Consider the following 14,118-nt stretch of genomic DNA (forward strand, 5'->3'; position numbering starts at 1 on the left):
CCCCAACTATTTTTTGGATGATAAACATTTGTATCAGGTCAACAAAACATGGGCATAGTAACAATATTTTTATACTACATTTATCCATTTTAAATATACTAACCCAACGCTTTGTAACAACTAAGGCAAAAACGTAATTAATTCAGAAAATCTTTTTCAGGACCCCACCTTGATATTTCGGGACCCCACTTTGGGTCCCGACCCCAACTTTGTGAAGCATTGCCCTGCTGTATAATTTAAAAAACAACTCTCCATGGGAGAACTGATTTTAAAGAAGCGTATATATAGAGAAATATATTCTTGCCTTTCAAAAGCGATATTCTTTGTGTCCAAATAGGTGTTGACAATCGGTGTGGTCAACCTTTTGGCAACTTCCTGTTCAGCTGGCTGCATCGACTCCAACGTGACGTCTTCCATTTCTTGAGATATGTTGAAGCGTTCGATGTCAACGACTTTGTCGTCGTGGTTCACCTCGATCAGCTCGGCACACGAATCTATCAGAACACATGTGGCCCTTTTACACAAACACAAACAAGAGCCTGGGGGAGTGATTTCTGCGTTCCGACTCAAAAGACAAATGCAAACCGTCTCCTCTGAAGATGTAACTCCTCCGGCCTCTGATCCAGGTCATGTTTTCAAAGCCGAGGAGAGTGGCATCTACTCGCAGGCAGGCGCCACTTTTCCAAATGCGACACACATCGCTCGGACAAACTCGAGACAGGAGAGGGACTGTGAAGCAACAGCATAGCAGAAAGGGAAAAAAAATAGGAAAATCAAACCCCACCAATGAAAACAATGTTAGTTATAAACAAACCAAAACAACAGGAGGGTATGCAGTTCAGCCTGTATGACCTGATGACATCTCAACCAGCAAAGGATTTTTTTGTGAGACTCTTCACTACTGAAGCACTTTAAAATCCTAACTTGTAGATAATCAGCCTAAATCATCGTGTCATCATACACACAGGCCTAGTGTTCATAAAATAAACTTACTCCAGCTGGTAAATTCCCACTTCATTTCCATGTAAAAGTCAGGAGACTGGGGATAAATAAAAACAGATCAAATGTTATTCTCAATGAAACATTTCCAGGCTCACATATCCAGTAATGATGAGAACATCTGAATGAAAAACCTCTCGGATCTTCAGCAGCAGCTCAGGCACTCCTCCCAGCGCAGTGGAGGCTTTGAGGTAGTCTCTACGTTGAAGCACTAAGTGAACCATCTCTGGATCTCCGGTGCTGACTGCTTCCTGCAGCACTACACAAAACACAAACAAGTGTAAAAGAAACCACCAAACCTTCTAAAGGAACGGCATTTATTCCCTGGGTGTTTGCAGTTGTCCATTAGAAAACCTCACCATGAGGATAAAGGTTTTACTGAGTGTGTGATGCGTCAATTAGAAATCCCATTTAAAAACAAATGAAGATGATAATGATAATTGATTAAATAACCCAGGAAATGATGTAAGACACCTATTTGAAAGAGAATTTGAAACGATAATAATGGTTCTATTTTAACGCTAACCTGTCCAGTTGTTGCCGTTTTCTTTAGTCACTTGAGCCCCATGTCTCAGGAGGACTCTCACAGACTCTAGGTGTCCGAGCGACACAGCCAGGTGCAAAGCGGTCCGACCTCTGGGGTCCACGGCTTCGATTTCATTCTGAGAGAATAAAAACATATATATTTATAAGTATACAAATAAAAAACAACTCTTTCAGTTCTCACAAGTGTGCATTTTGTGGAAGCCTTGTAACTGAAGGATGCCTTACAACACTTCTTCAAGCTATCATTTAAGTCTTTGCTGATGTTGACACTGGACCACTGCAGTCCATGAGCATCATGTTTGGTTCACGAGTCACCCTGCAATTGTTGTGTTAATCATTGGTGATTCATGCCAACCACACTGTAACAGTTGTTCAACGTTTAAAACGTCATAAACAACATCAACATCTTAATACATTCAAAGAATTAAGCAGTTTTAATGTGTCATTGTTATTTTATCATAGATTATGTTGATTTCTATTGACTGACTGGTACAAAAATTAAGTCAGATATTATTATTATATTATAATTTGAATTTTATGGTAACTATTTTATTAACCTGTTAGTATCGATTAGTTTGTGAACGCCAAGTTATGAAAAAAATACACAGATTTATCATTTATTAGTATGTAAACACCTCAGTTTTCACAATACTTATACAATAAAGGTTCCCGTTTTCTTTAATATACCATTTTAAAGGTTTTTCAGTAATAACACCATATTATGTAGCTGCACTGTGTGCCTTTAAACTAGAAACCAATCAGTTTGATCGTCACTTTTGTTGCTTACTCTTCCAAAGCTGGTAATAAACAATCAAGCAATTACATTAAAACAGATAATAAAGCAATGGTTGTGACAGCAAAGCATCTGTCAACACCACTGGCCTACTTTGAACTACCACACAGCTACTCCCGTTTTATTTAGATACCAAAACATAACGGTGTAAATTAGATACATAGTCCATTTGTTCTGTTTTGTTACCAACCTGTGGTAATCTTAATTCCTCTTCCAGTTTCCTGTAATCATTCCCCCAAACTGCGGCGTGCAGGGGAAACTTCTCTCGGATGTGTTCGCTAATATTAGCCGTGGACATCTTCCTCTTTCACTGTTGACAGCCTCTGACACGTTCATCCATCAAGCTGCGGCTGCTACAAGCTAGTTACAACTAAATGTGCAACACATAATCCTCGTTCTAACTGTTGACAACAGAGTCGAGGAGGAAACAAACAACCCAGCGGTCAACTTTCGCCTTTGAAGCCTTCGCCTAAATAAAACTTTTGAACAAGGAAGTCCCAGGAACAGAGCCTAAAAACGACAGGGGTGTCCTACATACGGACACATTCACGTTTTAATGTTACCTTTCAGATAAAGCTGCAAACGCTTAGAAAACGACTGTCAATTTATGCGTAAATGTTCCTATTTTAGATTAAGACGAAACAGAAACTAAATTAGCAGCGAACACCCTTTGTTTTTATATTTAATGAATAGTCAATTCCAGTACGGACAAAACCATTTTTCATGTTAGCATGGGGGAGAATAAAAACCTAGCTAAATGTTATAAAGCAATAAACTGAGCCTAAATAAAACTCAAGTCTATTGAATATTTGAATAATGTAGTTACACTATGAAAAAACAACAACAAAATCTACTTTATGTGTTCCCATATAAAAATAAAAATTGTGTTTTGACTTTGACATAGTGGTATCGCCGACGCTTTTACGTGCTGTGGAGGGATGTTGAAAATAAGAAGCCGTACCCCCTGCATGCTCTATTATTATTATTATTATTATTATTATTATTATTATTATTATTATTATTATTATAGAAACTGTGACCAACACAAAAAATGTTGTTTTGTTGTAGCTGTGGTTGTTTTGTGTGTAATCATTTGAGATTATTAGCAATATTCTTATTGTGATTTTGCTTCTTCCTTGTTTTATTCTCTTGAGACAAGTTTATTTGATGTGTTTAGCTGAACATTTTGCTTCTTTGTTTAATCATTTTGTAATATGGTCATTGTGCATTTCTTGATTTGCGCCTCTGTAGAGTTCTTAGAATATCAGATAGCTACGTGACAATTCTGCCGCAACTAATAAAACATGTCACAGTTGCCATTAAAATGAGCATTAACTACTGCACTTCTTAATTTTCAGCAGGTGTCAGGTAACCATGCAATCCCTTGTTGCGAGACTCGGCCTCAAATTGGCTTAAAATTCAACCATGCGGCTAAATATTCCCTTTTGTGTTTTTAATTAACAGGACAGAGATGTTTTATTGTTATTGTTTTCAATGACATCCAAAGGATGTAAATCTATAGCAAGTTCTAGATCATTTGCTGTAAAACTGTCCTGCTGCACCGTGTGTCTCAGGGTGAATAAATCAAACGCCCCTCCTGTGCCTCTATTTATAACATATTTATTACTCTCGGTATTGCCTGACAGGTTGCATGTGTTGCCTTTTATTCATCTTATTTGTAGAAGAGACTGTAAAAGTTCAACACCTAAACCTTAGTTGTTCACACATCAAGGTTTTTTCGAGAAGCGTTATTTCTAATGAAAAGATTAGACCTGCAGCTTTGTTTTCCTGACAGTCTTTACTTCGGGCGCACTAACTCAAGTTAATAGGTCACAGCAGCAGCTGTCTACCACAGACTGTCTGTAAACTACCGCACAAGCGTGGGCTAGTTAGTGGGGCAGGTGGGTGCCCAGTCAGCTTTAATTTAGGGAAACAGCTTGTGTTGAGTCCCGAGAGGTAATGTTATTACTGGCCATGAAGCAAGCGCCAGCCGAACTCTAAGGCTAGTCGATGTTTTCATTTGTTTTTACTAGCTAAGTGTAGCTAACGCGGAAGGCGTCTCCACACCACCGACAGTGTGTAAATGGTTATCTTAGAGGAAATATTATTTAACACCTTTTAAAAAAAGAGACGTTTTGCCACAAGTTTAGGATGTCCAAACGTCTGCGAAACACTGAGGTCTGCGCAGACTGCAGTGCTCCAGGTAAAATCATTTACTATTTATTTATCTTGTTAAATCGTTAATCAGTTAAATGTTTCTGTCTTCAATAGCTCGTGCATGTGGGTGTTGTTTTGACTGATTGTCAGTGTTACAGTGTCTCAGGAGAAGTACTTTTTAGTATTTCATCTAATTTGTAAACATTTGATTCTAAAATATCTGACAATCGGAGGTTTCTTTATAATGACTGCATCATTCATGAAAAGTAAAGGTGGTGACAACGTGTAAATTCAGCAGAACCATAAAGACAGCACTTCCATTCACTAACAGATATCTGTTTAACTTAAAGCACCAAGAAAATTGATTGTGATGCAGTTCTTCATCAGATTTATTGCTGAGGACATCTGTGTTTCCTATCTGAAATCAGACTATCAATCCTTCTTACACAGAGTTCCCAGCTGATTTTTGCAGAGATTTGAAACTTTAGTACAAAAAAGAAATGGTTCTGTGTACGATGAAGGAATATCCACTGGACTGTGTCAAAAGAAAAAGTTTAAAGTGTCATTTACAGTAAAAGCAGAATTGATGTGGTGTTCTCTTTTAGCAGGCACAGGAAGCCAAACAGGATGCCGAGGCTGCATACACTCATTACAGATGAATTCTTCAGCTATTGTGTCGTCACAATGTATTACCTTCTTGTTACGTTGTAATAAAAATAACACCTATAGTTTATTTTTAAACTTTCTCACATGTGAGCAGTCTCTTTGGTCATTATTGTTAAATGGCGAGAAGGAAAAGCTTAAAATATGGTATTTTTTTMTACCGTTCAGATTAGTTAACCCTAAAGTTTTTTCAGGAGCTGGTCTGGAATCCTTCCTCTGCCCAATATGGTGGGCACCAGTTGTTAGGCGTTAATATTTTTAGAGTTTCAAGATGCGGTATCAAATTTTGTAGCTCTTGTTGATGAAAGCATCGAAGAGGCACGTCAGCAGGTCTTGGTGGAGAGATTTATAAAACAGGAGACCGGGCAGACAAAGTCTCCCCTGCAGCTGTTCCTCCTGCACCTCAGCTGCTCTTTAGACATTCACAGACTYCAGTGTTCATCCTTTTTCAGAGCCAGACACCCTATCTGCTAAACGGTTCACCAGCTGCGTGAGGGTCATCTGAGCTTAGTCTCGAGGCGTTGGTGTCAGAGTTTTGCTTCACACGAGGAGACAGTAGTAGAAGACCCTTTGTAACATCTGGGTTAGATAAAGTGTGGTAAATACGTCCAGCATATGKTTTTATTTTGGTCACAGATGCAATGAATCATCTTTGTGTGCAGCTCAAGCATTTCGCTTTTATCTGCCGTCTTTACGCTGTTTTTAAAAAGAGGAAGCAGCTTGTGTAGAGCGTGCTTCCACCTCTGCTGGTCCTCACTTCCTTTTTGCACTCTTTTTTTGTCACACTGCATGGCTTAATCTCAATCTGCTGTTAAAACGGCTTTATTTAAATGGGGGTTGCAACTAGATTTGAGCAGACTGTTCTCATCTCTTCTCACACCTCGATTTATGTCAGTGATATTTCTTGACTGCGAGAGTTTTGACATTGACGTTGTAGTTTTCTCCTGTGTCTCAGAGCCTCGCTGGGCCTCAGTCAACAGGGGGGTGTTGATCTGTGATGAGTGCTGCAGCGTTCATCGAAGTCTTGGCCGACACAGCTCCCAAGTCCGTCACCTGACGCGTATGCCATGGCCTCCGACGCAGCTGCAGGTTTAACGCCTCTTTGTGAAAAAGAGTTGTGTTTAGTTTTGCTGCATGTGCTCCATGAAATCGTTGTGTTTTTCTTTATGTCTAGATGGTTCACACTTTATACAACAATGGTGCAAATTCAATATGGGAGCACTCACTCCTGGACCCTTCCTCTGTGATGAGTGGGAAACGCAAACCCAACCCTCAGGACAAACTTCAGTGAGACGTTATGTTTTGGACACACAGTAGAGTTTTGTTGTTAAATGCGATAATGTGACTAAAAATGTGTTTTGTTTGAATTCTATTTATGTCGTGTCGGTTCTTATAGTCCAATCAAATCAGAGTTTATAAGAGCCAAATATCAAATGCTAGCGTTTGTCCATCGCATGCCGTGTCGGGAGGATGACAGCTCCACAGCAAAGGATTTAAGTAAGGTGAGGAGAAACCGCTGCTTCATAAGGTTACATCCTTTTTTATGTCGCATAAAAACAGCTTCCTCTTTCTTAAAAAAAGAAGCTTTTATTTTATTTTATCGCAATATTTATTTTTCAGCAACTTCACTCGAGTGTCCGCACAGGGAACCTGGAGACGTGTTTGAGGTTACTGTCCCTGGGAGCGCAAGCAAATTTTTTTCACCCTGTAAGACTGAAATCTGTTTTAAAACAATATGCTTGTTTATTTTGTTTGCGTTGTTTTTGTGCTGATTTTATCTCACCGCTTCTTGTCTTGTCAATCATTGCCTCGGCCAGGAAAAAGGAAACTTTCCGCTGCATGTAGCCGCAAAGGAAGGACAAATATTTCAGGCTGAGTTATTGTCGGTTTATGGGGCAGATCCTGGAGCTTTAGACAGCAGTGGAAAAACTCCCATTGATCATGCGAGGTAAGTTTTCGGACTTCTGAACACATTAAGCCCCTCTTAAAAGATCTGAGTCCATAATTTGTGCTTTTGAGGTGTTAAATTGTGCTTCTGTGTTTTCAGAGAAGCTGGTCACCATGACCTGGCAGATAGACTGGTGGAGATTCAGTATGAGCTCACTGATCGACTGGCCTTTTACCTGTATGGGAGAAAACCAGGTATGCAGTATCTAATTGGAGATAAAACAAATTGCACACTGTCTGTTYGTTGTAAGAGTCTTAGAGCTGTAAATGCTTCCTAGAGTGTTTTGCTACAAGTGTTGATTACTTTGTCATAAAGCCAGTATTTTTTTATTTATTTTCCAGAACATAAAAACAACGATCACTTCATTGTTCCACAGTTGGCTGACAGGTAAGGAAGAATTTGCCAAGTTAGAGTGAAATATTATGATCTCTCTGCAGTGTTTTTATCTGGTTTAAATGAATCAGACCTGTAAGAGTTGGGGTAATTTAAGTGAATTATTATGTTGTCATACAAAAAAACCCTCAGATTTAAGACAAGCAGAGAATCAGAAAACTTCACTGCTTAACATTTAATGTGCTTTTTAAATTTAAATGATGCATTTGATCTTTGTTTATTTGCTGCCTTTTGACGGATTAGAAACATGTAAGTATAGCTCAGGAAACGACATGCATGATGATGCAAATGTAAAAAAAAAAGAAGAAAACACACATAATAAACATTATTTTCTGTTTGCAGCAGTTCAGATCTAACTGAACTTGCAAAAGCAGCAAAGAGGAAACTGCAGTCTGTAAGTGTTTTGACATTAGAGATGTTTTTAAATACCTCTTCTTTTCATACAACTAAGCGTGACTTCCTTATGTTCGTGCAGCTCAGTAATCATTTATTTGAGGAGCTGGCCATGGATGTGTACGATGAAGTGGACAGACGAGAGACGGATGGAGGTAAAGGAAGAAAGCGTTGGAAGTGGTTTTGTTTACCATCTGAATAAGGGCCCTTCAGTGGGATGTCCTCACTGCAGCCTTTAATACCTACAATTATGTTACAGTGAGAGGTGTGAATTACACAGCAGAGTCACATTTGTGTCATTGTTTGCAGTGTGGTTGGCCACACAGAACCACAGCAAGCTGGTGACGGAGACGACCCTGGTTCCGTTCCTTCCTGTGAATCCAGAGTACTCCTCGACTAGAAACCAGGCGAGTCGGCTGCACAGAAGTCTCCTCAAACCCCGTTCCCACATTCTGCTCACTGGCCRTTTGTCTTATTCAGGGACGGCAGAAGCTCGCAAGATTTAACGCACACGAGTTTGTAATTCTGGTGATTGACATTTTGAGCGACGCTAAATGCAGACAGCAAGGGAGTTCTGCTGCCAGCCCTAAAGGTTGCCGTCTCCATTCTTGCTTTACTCCTGAGTCATGTTAACGCTGACAACACAGATTCTAAGCTTTCCACGTTTTTATGCAGATAATGTTGAACTCATACTGAATAGCACAGCTGTCAGACACTGCAGTGACAGCAATGATACTGACCCCGACTACGACAAAGTGGCGTCCGATGACGATACGGATCAAGAGCTTCCATCAAGCAAAGAAGACAGGACCAAGGTGTTTAATTAAAACTGTTAGACACRTTATTGTTGCCTTTTTTGTGTGTTTGTTTCTAACTTATCCCCTCCACAGAGCTTGGACTCTGACCTTTCTGACGGCCCCATAACTATGCAAGAGTACGTGGATGTGAAAAATGCGCTGTCTGCCTCTGAAGCCAGGATCCAGGAGCTCATGAAGACCCAAAACGATCTGAACGATCAGCTGAGGCTCATGCGGCTAAAGGTATCCACCGCGCTCCACCAATAAGTTCACTAACACCGAGGGGGCGGAGTCAACCGGTTCTCCCTCTGATTTAACCAGCATGAACAAAAACTGTAGATTTTAATCAGTTTTTCTTTTGTGTTCCTTGTCGAGTTTGAATTTATTAACATTTTAGTATTTTGTAATATAAATTACAATTCCATCTAATGTTACTAACAAGCATGTTTAAAAAAAAGCATGATATTAGTAGGTTTTCATTCATGAAACCACAACAAAAATTGTACGATCATGTCTTGCTTCAACTTGTGTACTGTATTTTTTTTGTTGCATACAATGTTTTTGTAGCTGTTGTTTTCCTAAATGTATTTATTATTTGATATAATTTTTTTAATAGTTTCATTTATCAAAAAGGGAATCCTCAAACTAGTTTAGAAATATTAATTTCACTGAATTGTCATAAAGCAGAGAAAACATTTCCAGTGAGCCACATTTCATCAATCAGTGTTTTGCTGGAWGCGAACAAGTTGGAAACAAATGTTTTTTAATGCGTCAAACATTTTCTACCTATTTCAGAGTTATAACAGGGTGGTTTTCTTTAGTCTAACTTGATTTAATGTGATTGTTTGATGGAAAAATAATTATATTTTTTGTTTGTTTTGGATGTACTGTTCTGTCATGTTCTCGACACACTGTAGTTCTCAGTTTTTACGTTTAGATAAAGTGTGATGCCGAAAACCTGCAGGATTCAGAGCAAGTTCTTTGAATTTGTTAGCTGGAACTGGAATCAGAAGCTTTATCAAACGTGGAGGTTACTGAAGCCCCATTTTCAACAACAAAACTCCCCTGATTTCTTTTTTAAATGCAAATGGTTTCATTTTTCTTAGGGTTTTACTCTTCTATATTTGCTTTCTACAGTTCGCTTTACTTTACTGCTTAGTTTCTTGCTTGCTTATCACTTGCTTTGCATGTTCAGACAAATGAAATTGCTCCTTTGTGATTAGTTTTTACAGCTAGTAACTGCTCAGTTTTGTAGCCGTTCCACTATCAGTGATGATCATATTAGTCAGTTTGATGCTATGAAGTAGATTAATACAGAAAACAAAACTCAGGTAATATTTTGTTTGTTGAATCATACATTAGAAAATGATTTTGAAATTCTTAAAATCAGCTAATTTGTTTGCAGTTATTGTTAAATTTAAATTTTGGTTGTGAACTTGTTCATGCATGCTAAAAATATTAAGAATCTGACTTCAGTGTGATCAGAGCAGAGAGTGAGTCAGGACAGGGACCAAAGCTTGCTTTGCTCAGAGCTCCTCTTAGTGTCTTGCTGACCGTCTCTTCCAGCTGCAATCTCTGCAAAGTGAGAACATCTCTCTCAGGCGGCAGGTCACACCCAATATGTATCAGACCCCCAGCGGTCCAGACTACCCCGACCCCTCCAGCCCCTCAGCCCTGAAACGCCGGCAGTCTGCGCGGGCCAGTCGGCCCATGTCTATGTATGAGACCGGCTCAGGCCTGAAGCCCTATCTCCCCAAAGGGGAGACTCCTTACCCCGAGGAGGGTCTCCCCACCCTGCAACCCTTCACTCCTCATGTAAGTAAGACCTGTTCCCTGCTCTCCTTTGCAGCTTCCTCTCCTCTGCCCTGTCTCCATGTCTCTTCCTCATATCTTTACCATCTCTGCCAAAGTTTCCCTTTTTCTTTTAATTTTTTTATTAGTCTAATTTTTCTGGGTCATTTTAGGTCACGCCAAAGATTATTTTATATAGAATCTCCGTTCTGTCCCTCTTTTTGTTTTTAATGTTACTTTTTTTTAAATTGCATAGCTGTGAAAACAAAAAAAGTGCTGTTATGATGATCATTTTTTTTAAGTTTTGTACTGTTTAATGTTGATGAATCATTAAAACTTCCATACAAATCTGTTGTGTTTTGTAATGCATGCCACACATCCACCTGTCATCTCTCCCCGTTTAACAAACTGCATCATTAATTGTGAACCTTTTGAACATTTCTGTCTAACATGTTAGGAAATTATCTGCCAGCTTTTTCATTTTTCCGATGAGTTTGTTGCTCAGGACATAAAGGCAGTGGTTTTAATTCTCTGCACACAACTTTTCTCTGTTTAAATGGGATTGATTTCTCATAAAGTCGAAGTCGGAGCAGCACTGTTTTCCACTACATTTCACATTCACATCTTCACATTAACTTCATCCTCATCACCAATAAACTTTGATTTGTCTTTGGAGGACGTGTGAAATGTTGCATCTCATTTCAGCTGCTGTAAAACTGCATTTTAAAACGTGATGTGAACCCTGTCTTTAGACAGAAAGGGGTGCTTTTGTGACCTCCTCATCCCTTCCGTCATTTCCATCCACCCTGTCTTGGTCGAAGGACGACAGTTTACAGGTTAAGTACATCTAGCCAGCGTCCCGTGGGACACAGTAAATCTGCTCCGATTTGATCTGTCCCACGTTCCCCTGCTGCTCCTCTCTGCCCCGCTGCATGAGCCGACCTTCCTCTGGCTGCCTTCGTCAGCATCATCCTCACTGCACTGCTCAGCAAGTGAAACCGTGTCGTTTTTTTTTTTTTTTGTTAATGCACAACCTGACGCCGTGCTGCAGCAGCTGCTGATTTTAACAACTTCTTTCCACACTAGACACATGTAGCTGAAAATATGTTGATGGTACTTACATTTTTTTTCCTATTTTTTACTAAAATAAGCCTTGTAAATAAAACAAAAAGAAGCACACATAAAATTTGCTCCTCGTCGGCTGCTAACCTCATTCAGGTTCTTTTTCGTTTTCTAACAAAACGCTTTTGCTTCAAACAAAAGCCGAACACTGAGGTGATCGGCGAGGCGTTTGCTGTTTGAAACGATGGATCACCTGTGCAGGCAGAACGCTCACCTGCAAGGATTTAATGTAGATTCTTGGAGGTGGAGATTGAAGTATGTGAACATGAACAATAAGCTTGTTRGTCTCTGATTTTTATTTCCAAATGAAGCCTTGAAGATGCCTTCCTGATGTGAAGAAGAAGGATTCCTGCTGTCTTTTTTTTATTTTGTTGCCTGTATATAATAACCAATCACCAGGGTTTTACCCAGTTAGATGAAATGAGTTATACTTCTTTTTATTTATTTTTTTAACGGTTAACAAAATCAGCTGAATGATCAGACAGGTTTACTTTCAGTTACACTGATACCTTTTTAATACCTGGTCTTATATCCATAAAYCATGCACTCTGGCCTCAGCTTTACTGGCTTGTTTTATTCAGACATCTGAGCTTTTCTGTCCTTCACAAAAGCTCATGTTTGAACCACATTTTAGTTGGATTAAACTAAAAGTGTGACACATTAAAACGCAGGTGGAGTTGTTAAGCATTATTTGCTGTTTTGTTGYATCTCCTCCTTCCAGACCTCAAAGTTGGAAAAGCAAAGCAGCATGCCAGAAAGTGATTAYGACAACACGTTTAATGACTCTGAGATGGATGACTTGGGGTAAGAAGGGCTTCTTATGCTAAAAGATGGAAGTTAAACTCTTATTTAGTCTGTAGTCAATTAAAATTGTTGAACAACTTAAATGGGACTTATTTCTTCTTTCTGCAGTTTTTGCAAGAGAGGGAGGCTGAGGAGCGGCGGCTGGCTGGGAGAGGGCAGCTCCATCCCTGAGCTGGACGATCTGGAGTCGGAGTCGGACCCGACGCTGCCCAGGACTGAGGACGTCATCCGAAAAACCGAGCAGATCACCAAGAACATTCAGGAGCTGCTGCGAGCTGCTCAGGATAACAAACAYGACAGGTCAGACCCCTGAGGAGGAAAACACTTTTGCTTTTTTCAGCTTTGGATCAAATTTTTCGTTTTCTCTTCCTGCAGTTTCAAACCCAAGTTCATCATTATTCTGTTATAATTAGTTTTTTTATGCTCCTTTCATTTCCACTTTTATTCCTGTTAAATTCACTCCTCGTATGACATCCGCCCATGTTCTGCTGTTACTTTGGTTTCTCCATCTTTGGCCCCTGCGAGCAGACCATGTGAGCGTGAAGGTGTGCGTCGGCTCAGGCACAGCCTGGGATGTTTCAGCACTCTGGTGCCCTGGGCTGAGAAGGCCTCCTCTCCCCTTCAGCCGCTCAGCCTCCGATCCCCTGACCCCACCTCCTGGTACTCTGGCTTCTGTCCCTGCCTCCCAGGCACAGTTTTATTTTTCCTCTCCCTCACCCTGGTGTGCCTCACCTGCTAACAAATTCTCTCTTTTTTTCCTGAATGTGCTTCTGTGTGTTTTTGAATGACTATTTAATCACTGACTTAGAATTTGTTTTATACATGAAAGGTAAAGTATAACTGCGAAACAGTAGAGTTTTTTCAGGTTGATGATACTTGGGTGTGTTAAATGGCTGTTTTTTTCAAGTTGAAGACGATGATGCATGGTTGCAGTGAATACTTGATTTCATATTTGTTTGAAATTAATAATCTGAACGAATCTTGAAGTTGAACTCATGTGAAAACCTTCTCCCCTCGTAGCTTCATACCCTGCTCAGAAAGAATACATGTGGCTGTGACAGAAATGGCTGCCCTCTTCCCAAAGGTTTGTTTGAGTTGATTTAACTTGAGGAGAATTGTTCAGCTTCATGTTTAAGTGATCTCTCCTCCMCAGAAGCCTCGCTCAGAGACGGTGAGAAACGCTCTGCGCTTGTTGACCTTCAGCGCATGCCGCCTCCAGAACGAGTGCCGGAAGGCCGTCCCATCGGAGAGCGGCTCGGGACCGGACATGCAGCTGGTCACCCAGCAGGTCATCCAATGTGCTTATGACATCGCCAAAGCCGCCAAGCAGCTTGTTACCATCACAACAAAGGAGAACACCAACTAAAGAGCTGCAGAGCCATCTGCATCTCAGTGCTGTATTTTATTGTACAGAAATGAATACGGGGCATACGCATGCATTATTATTTTTTAATACTGTCAAACATTATTATAAATAGTCACATTGTAGATAATAGCAATATTTAAAAGACAAGAATATCAAGGAGGAAAATCAAAAACACAACTAAGATGTATTTAATGTTGGTCATAGCAGAGTACAGCAGGTAAAATAAGTATTGAAAACGGCATCCAAACAGTTCAATGCTGGTCTCATCTGACCAGACTATATTCTCCCAGTATTACACAGGCTTGTTTAAATGTTGTGCAGCAAACTTTAAAGGAGCTTCAACATG

General features: G+C 40.0%; 2 protein-coding genes across 12 annotated transcripts in view; one reads left to right on the forward strand and one right to left on the reverse strand.

Moving 5' to 3' along the window:
* Positions 1-3,021, reverse strand: part of ankrd13a (ankyrin repeat domain 13A) — a 7,437-nt gene extending 4,416 nt beyond the window's left edge. The window contains exons 1-7 of the mRNA XM_014014384.1: positions 2,529-3,021; positions 1,526-1,661; positions 1,134-1,258; positions 994-1,039; positions 586-729; positions 300-494; positions 209-243 (exon numbers count right to left, since the gene is read on the reverse strand). Of these exons, the coding sequence (XP_013869838.1) occupies positions 209-243; positions 300-494; positions 586-729; positions 994-1,039; positions 1,134-1,258; positions 1,526-1,661; positions 2,529-2,636 (789 nt within the window). The 5' untranslated portion in view covers positions 2,637-3,021. The remainder of the gene's footprint in view (positions 1-208; positions 244-299; positions 495-585; positions 730-993; positions 1,040-1,133; positions 1,259-1,525; positions 1,662-2,528) is intronic.
* Positions 3,022-4,171: 1,150 nt separating this feature from the next.
* On the forward strand, positions 4,172-14,057 carry git2a (G protein-coupled receptor kinase interacting ArfGAP 2a). 11 transcript variants are annotated; one of them, XM_014014379.1, is made up of 22 exons: positions 4,172-4,541; positions 6,114-6,247; positions 6,333-6,445; positions 6,555-6,660; positions 6,779-6,865; positions 6,976-7,106; positions 7,206-7,300; positions 7,448-7,493; positions 7,743-7,748; positions 7,842-7,893; positions 7,975-8,047; positions 8,202-8,299; positions 8,373-8,484; positions 8,568-8,707; positions 8,783-8,932; positions 10,256-10,504; positions 11,233-11,316; positions 12,324-12,406; positions 12,515-12,706; positions 12,935-13,095; positions 13,427-13,490; positions 13,560-13,652. In XM_014014379.1, the coding sequence occupies exons 1-21, from the start codon at positions 4,490-4,492 to the stop codon at positions 13,462-13,464; spliced, it is 2,202 nt and encodes a 733-aa protein (XP_013869833.1). In that variant the 5' UTR covers positions 4,172-4,489; the 3' UTR covers positions 13,465-13,490; positions 13,560-13,652. The 11 variants fall into 11 exon arrangements, with proteins under 11 accessions (XP_013869833.1, XP_013869827.1, XP_013869828.1 ...); XM_014014373.1 differs by having other exon boundaries at positions 4,173-4,541; positions 12,935-13,066; positions 13,560-14,057; XM_014014374.1 differs by having other exon boundaries at positions 4,173-4,541; positions 7,845-7,893; positions 12,935-13,066; positions 13,560-14,057.
* Positions 14,058-14,118: the final 61 nt, after the last annotated feature.

This window comes from Austrofundulus limnaeus, unplaced genomic scaffold, assembly GCF_001266775.1.
Source record: "Austrofundulus limnaeus strain Quisiro unplaced genomic scaffold, Austrofundulus_limnaeus-1.0 Scaffold114, whole genome shotgun sequence".
NCBI lineage: Eukaryota > Metazoa > Chordata > Actinopteri > Cyprinodontiformes > Rivulidae > Austrofundulus > Austrofundulus limnaeus.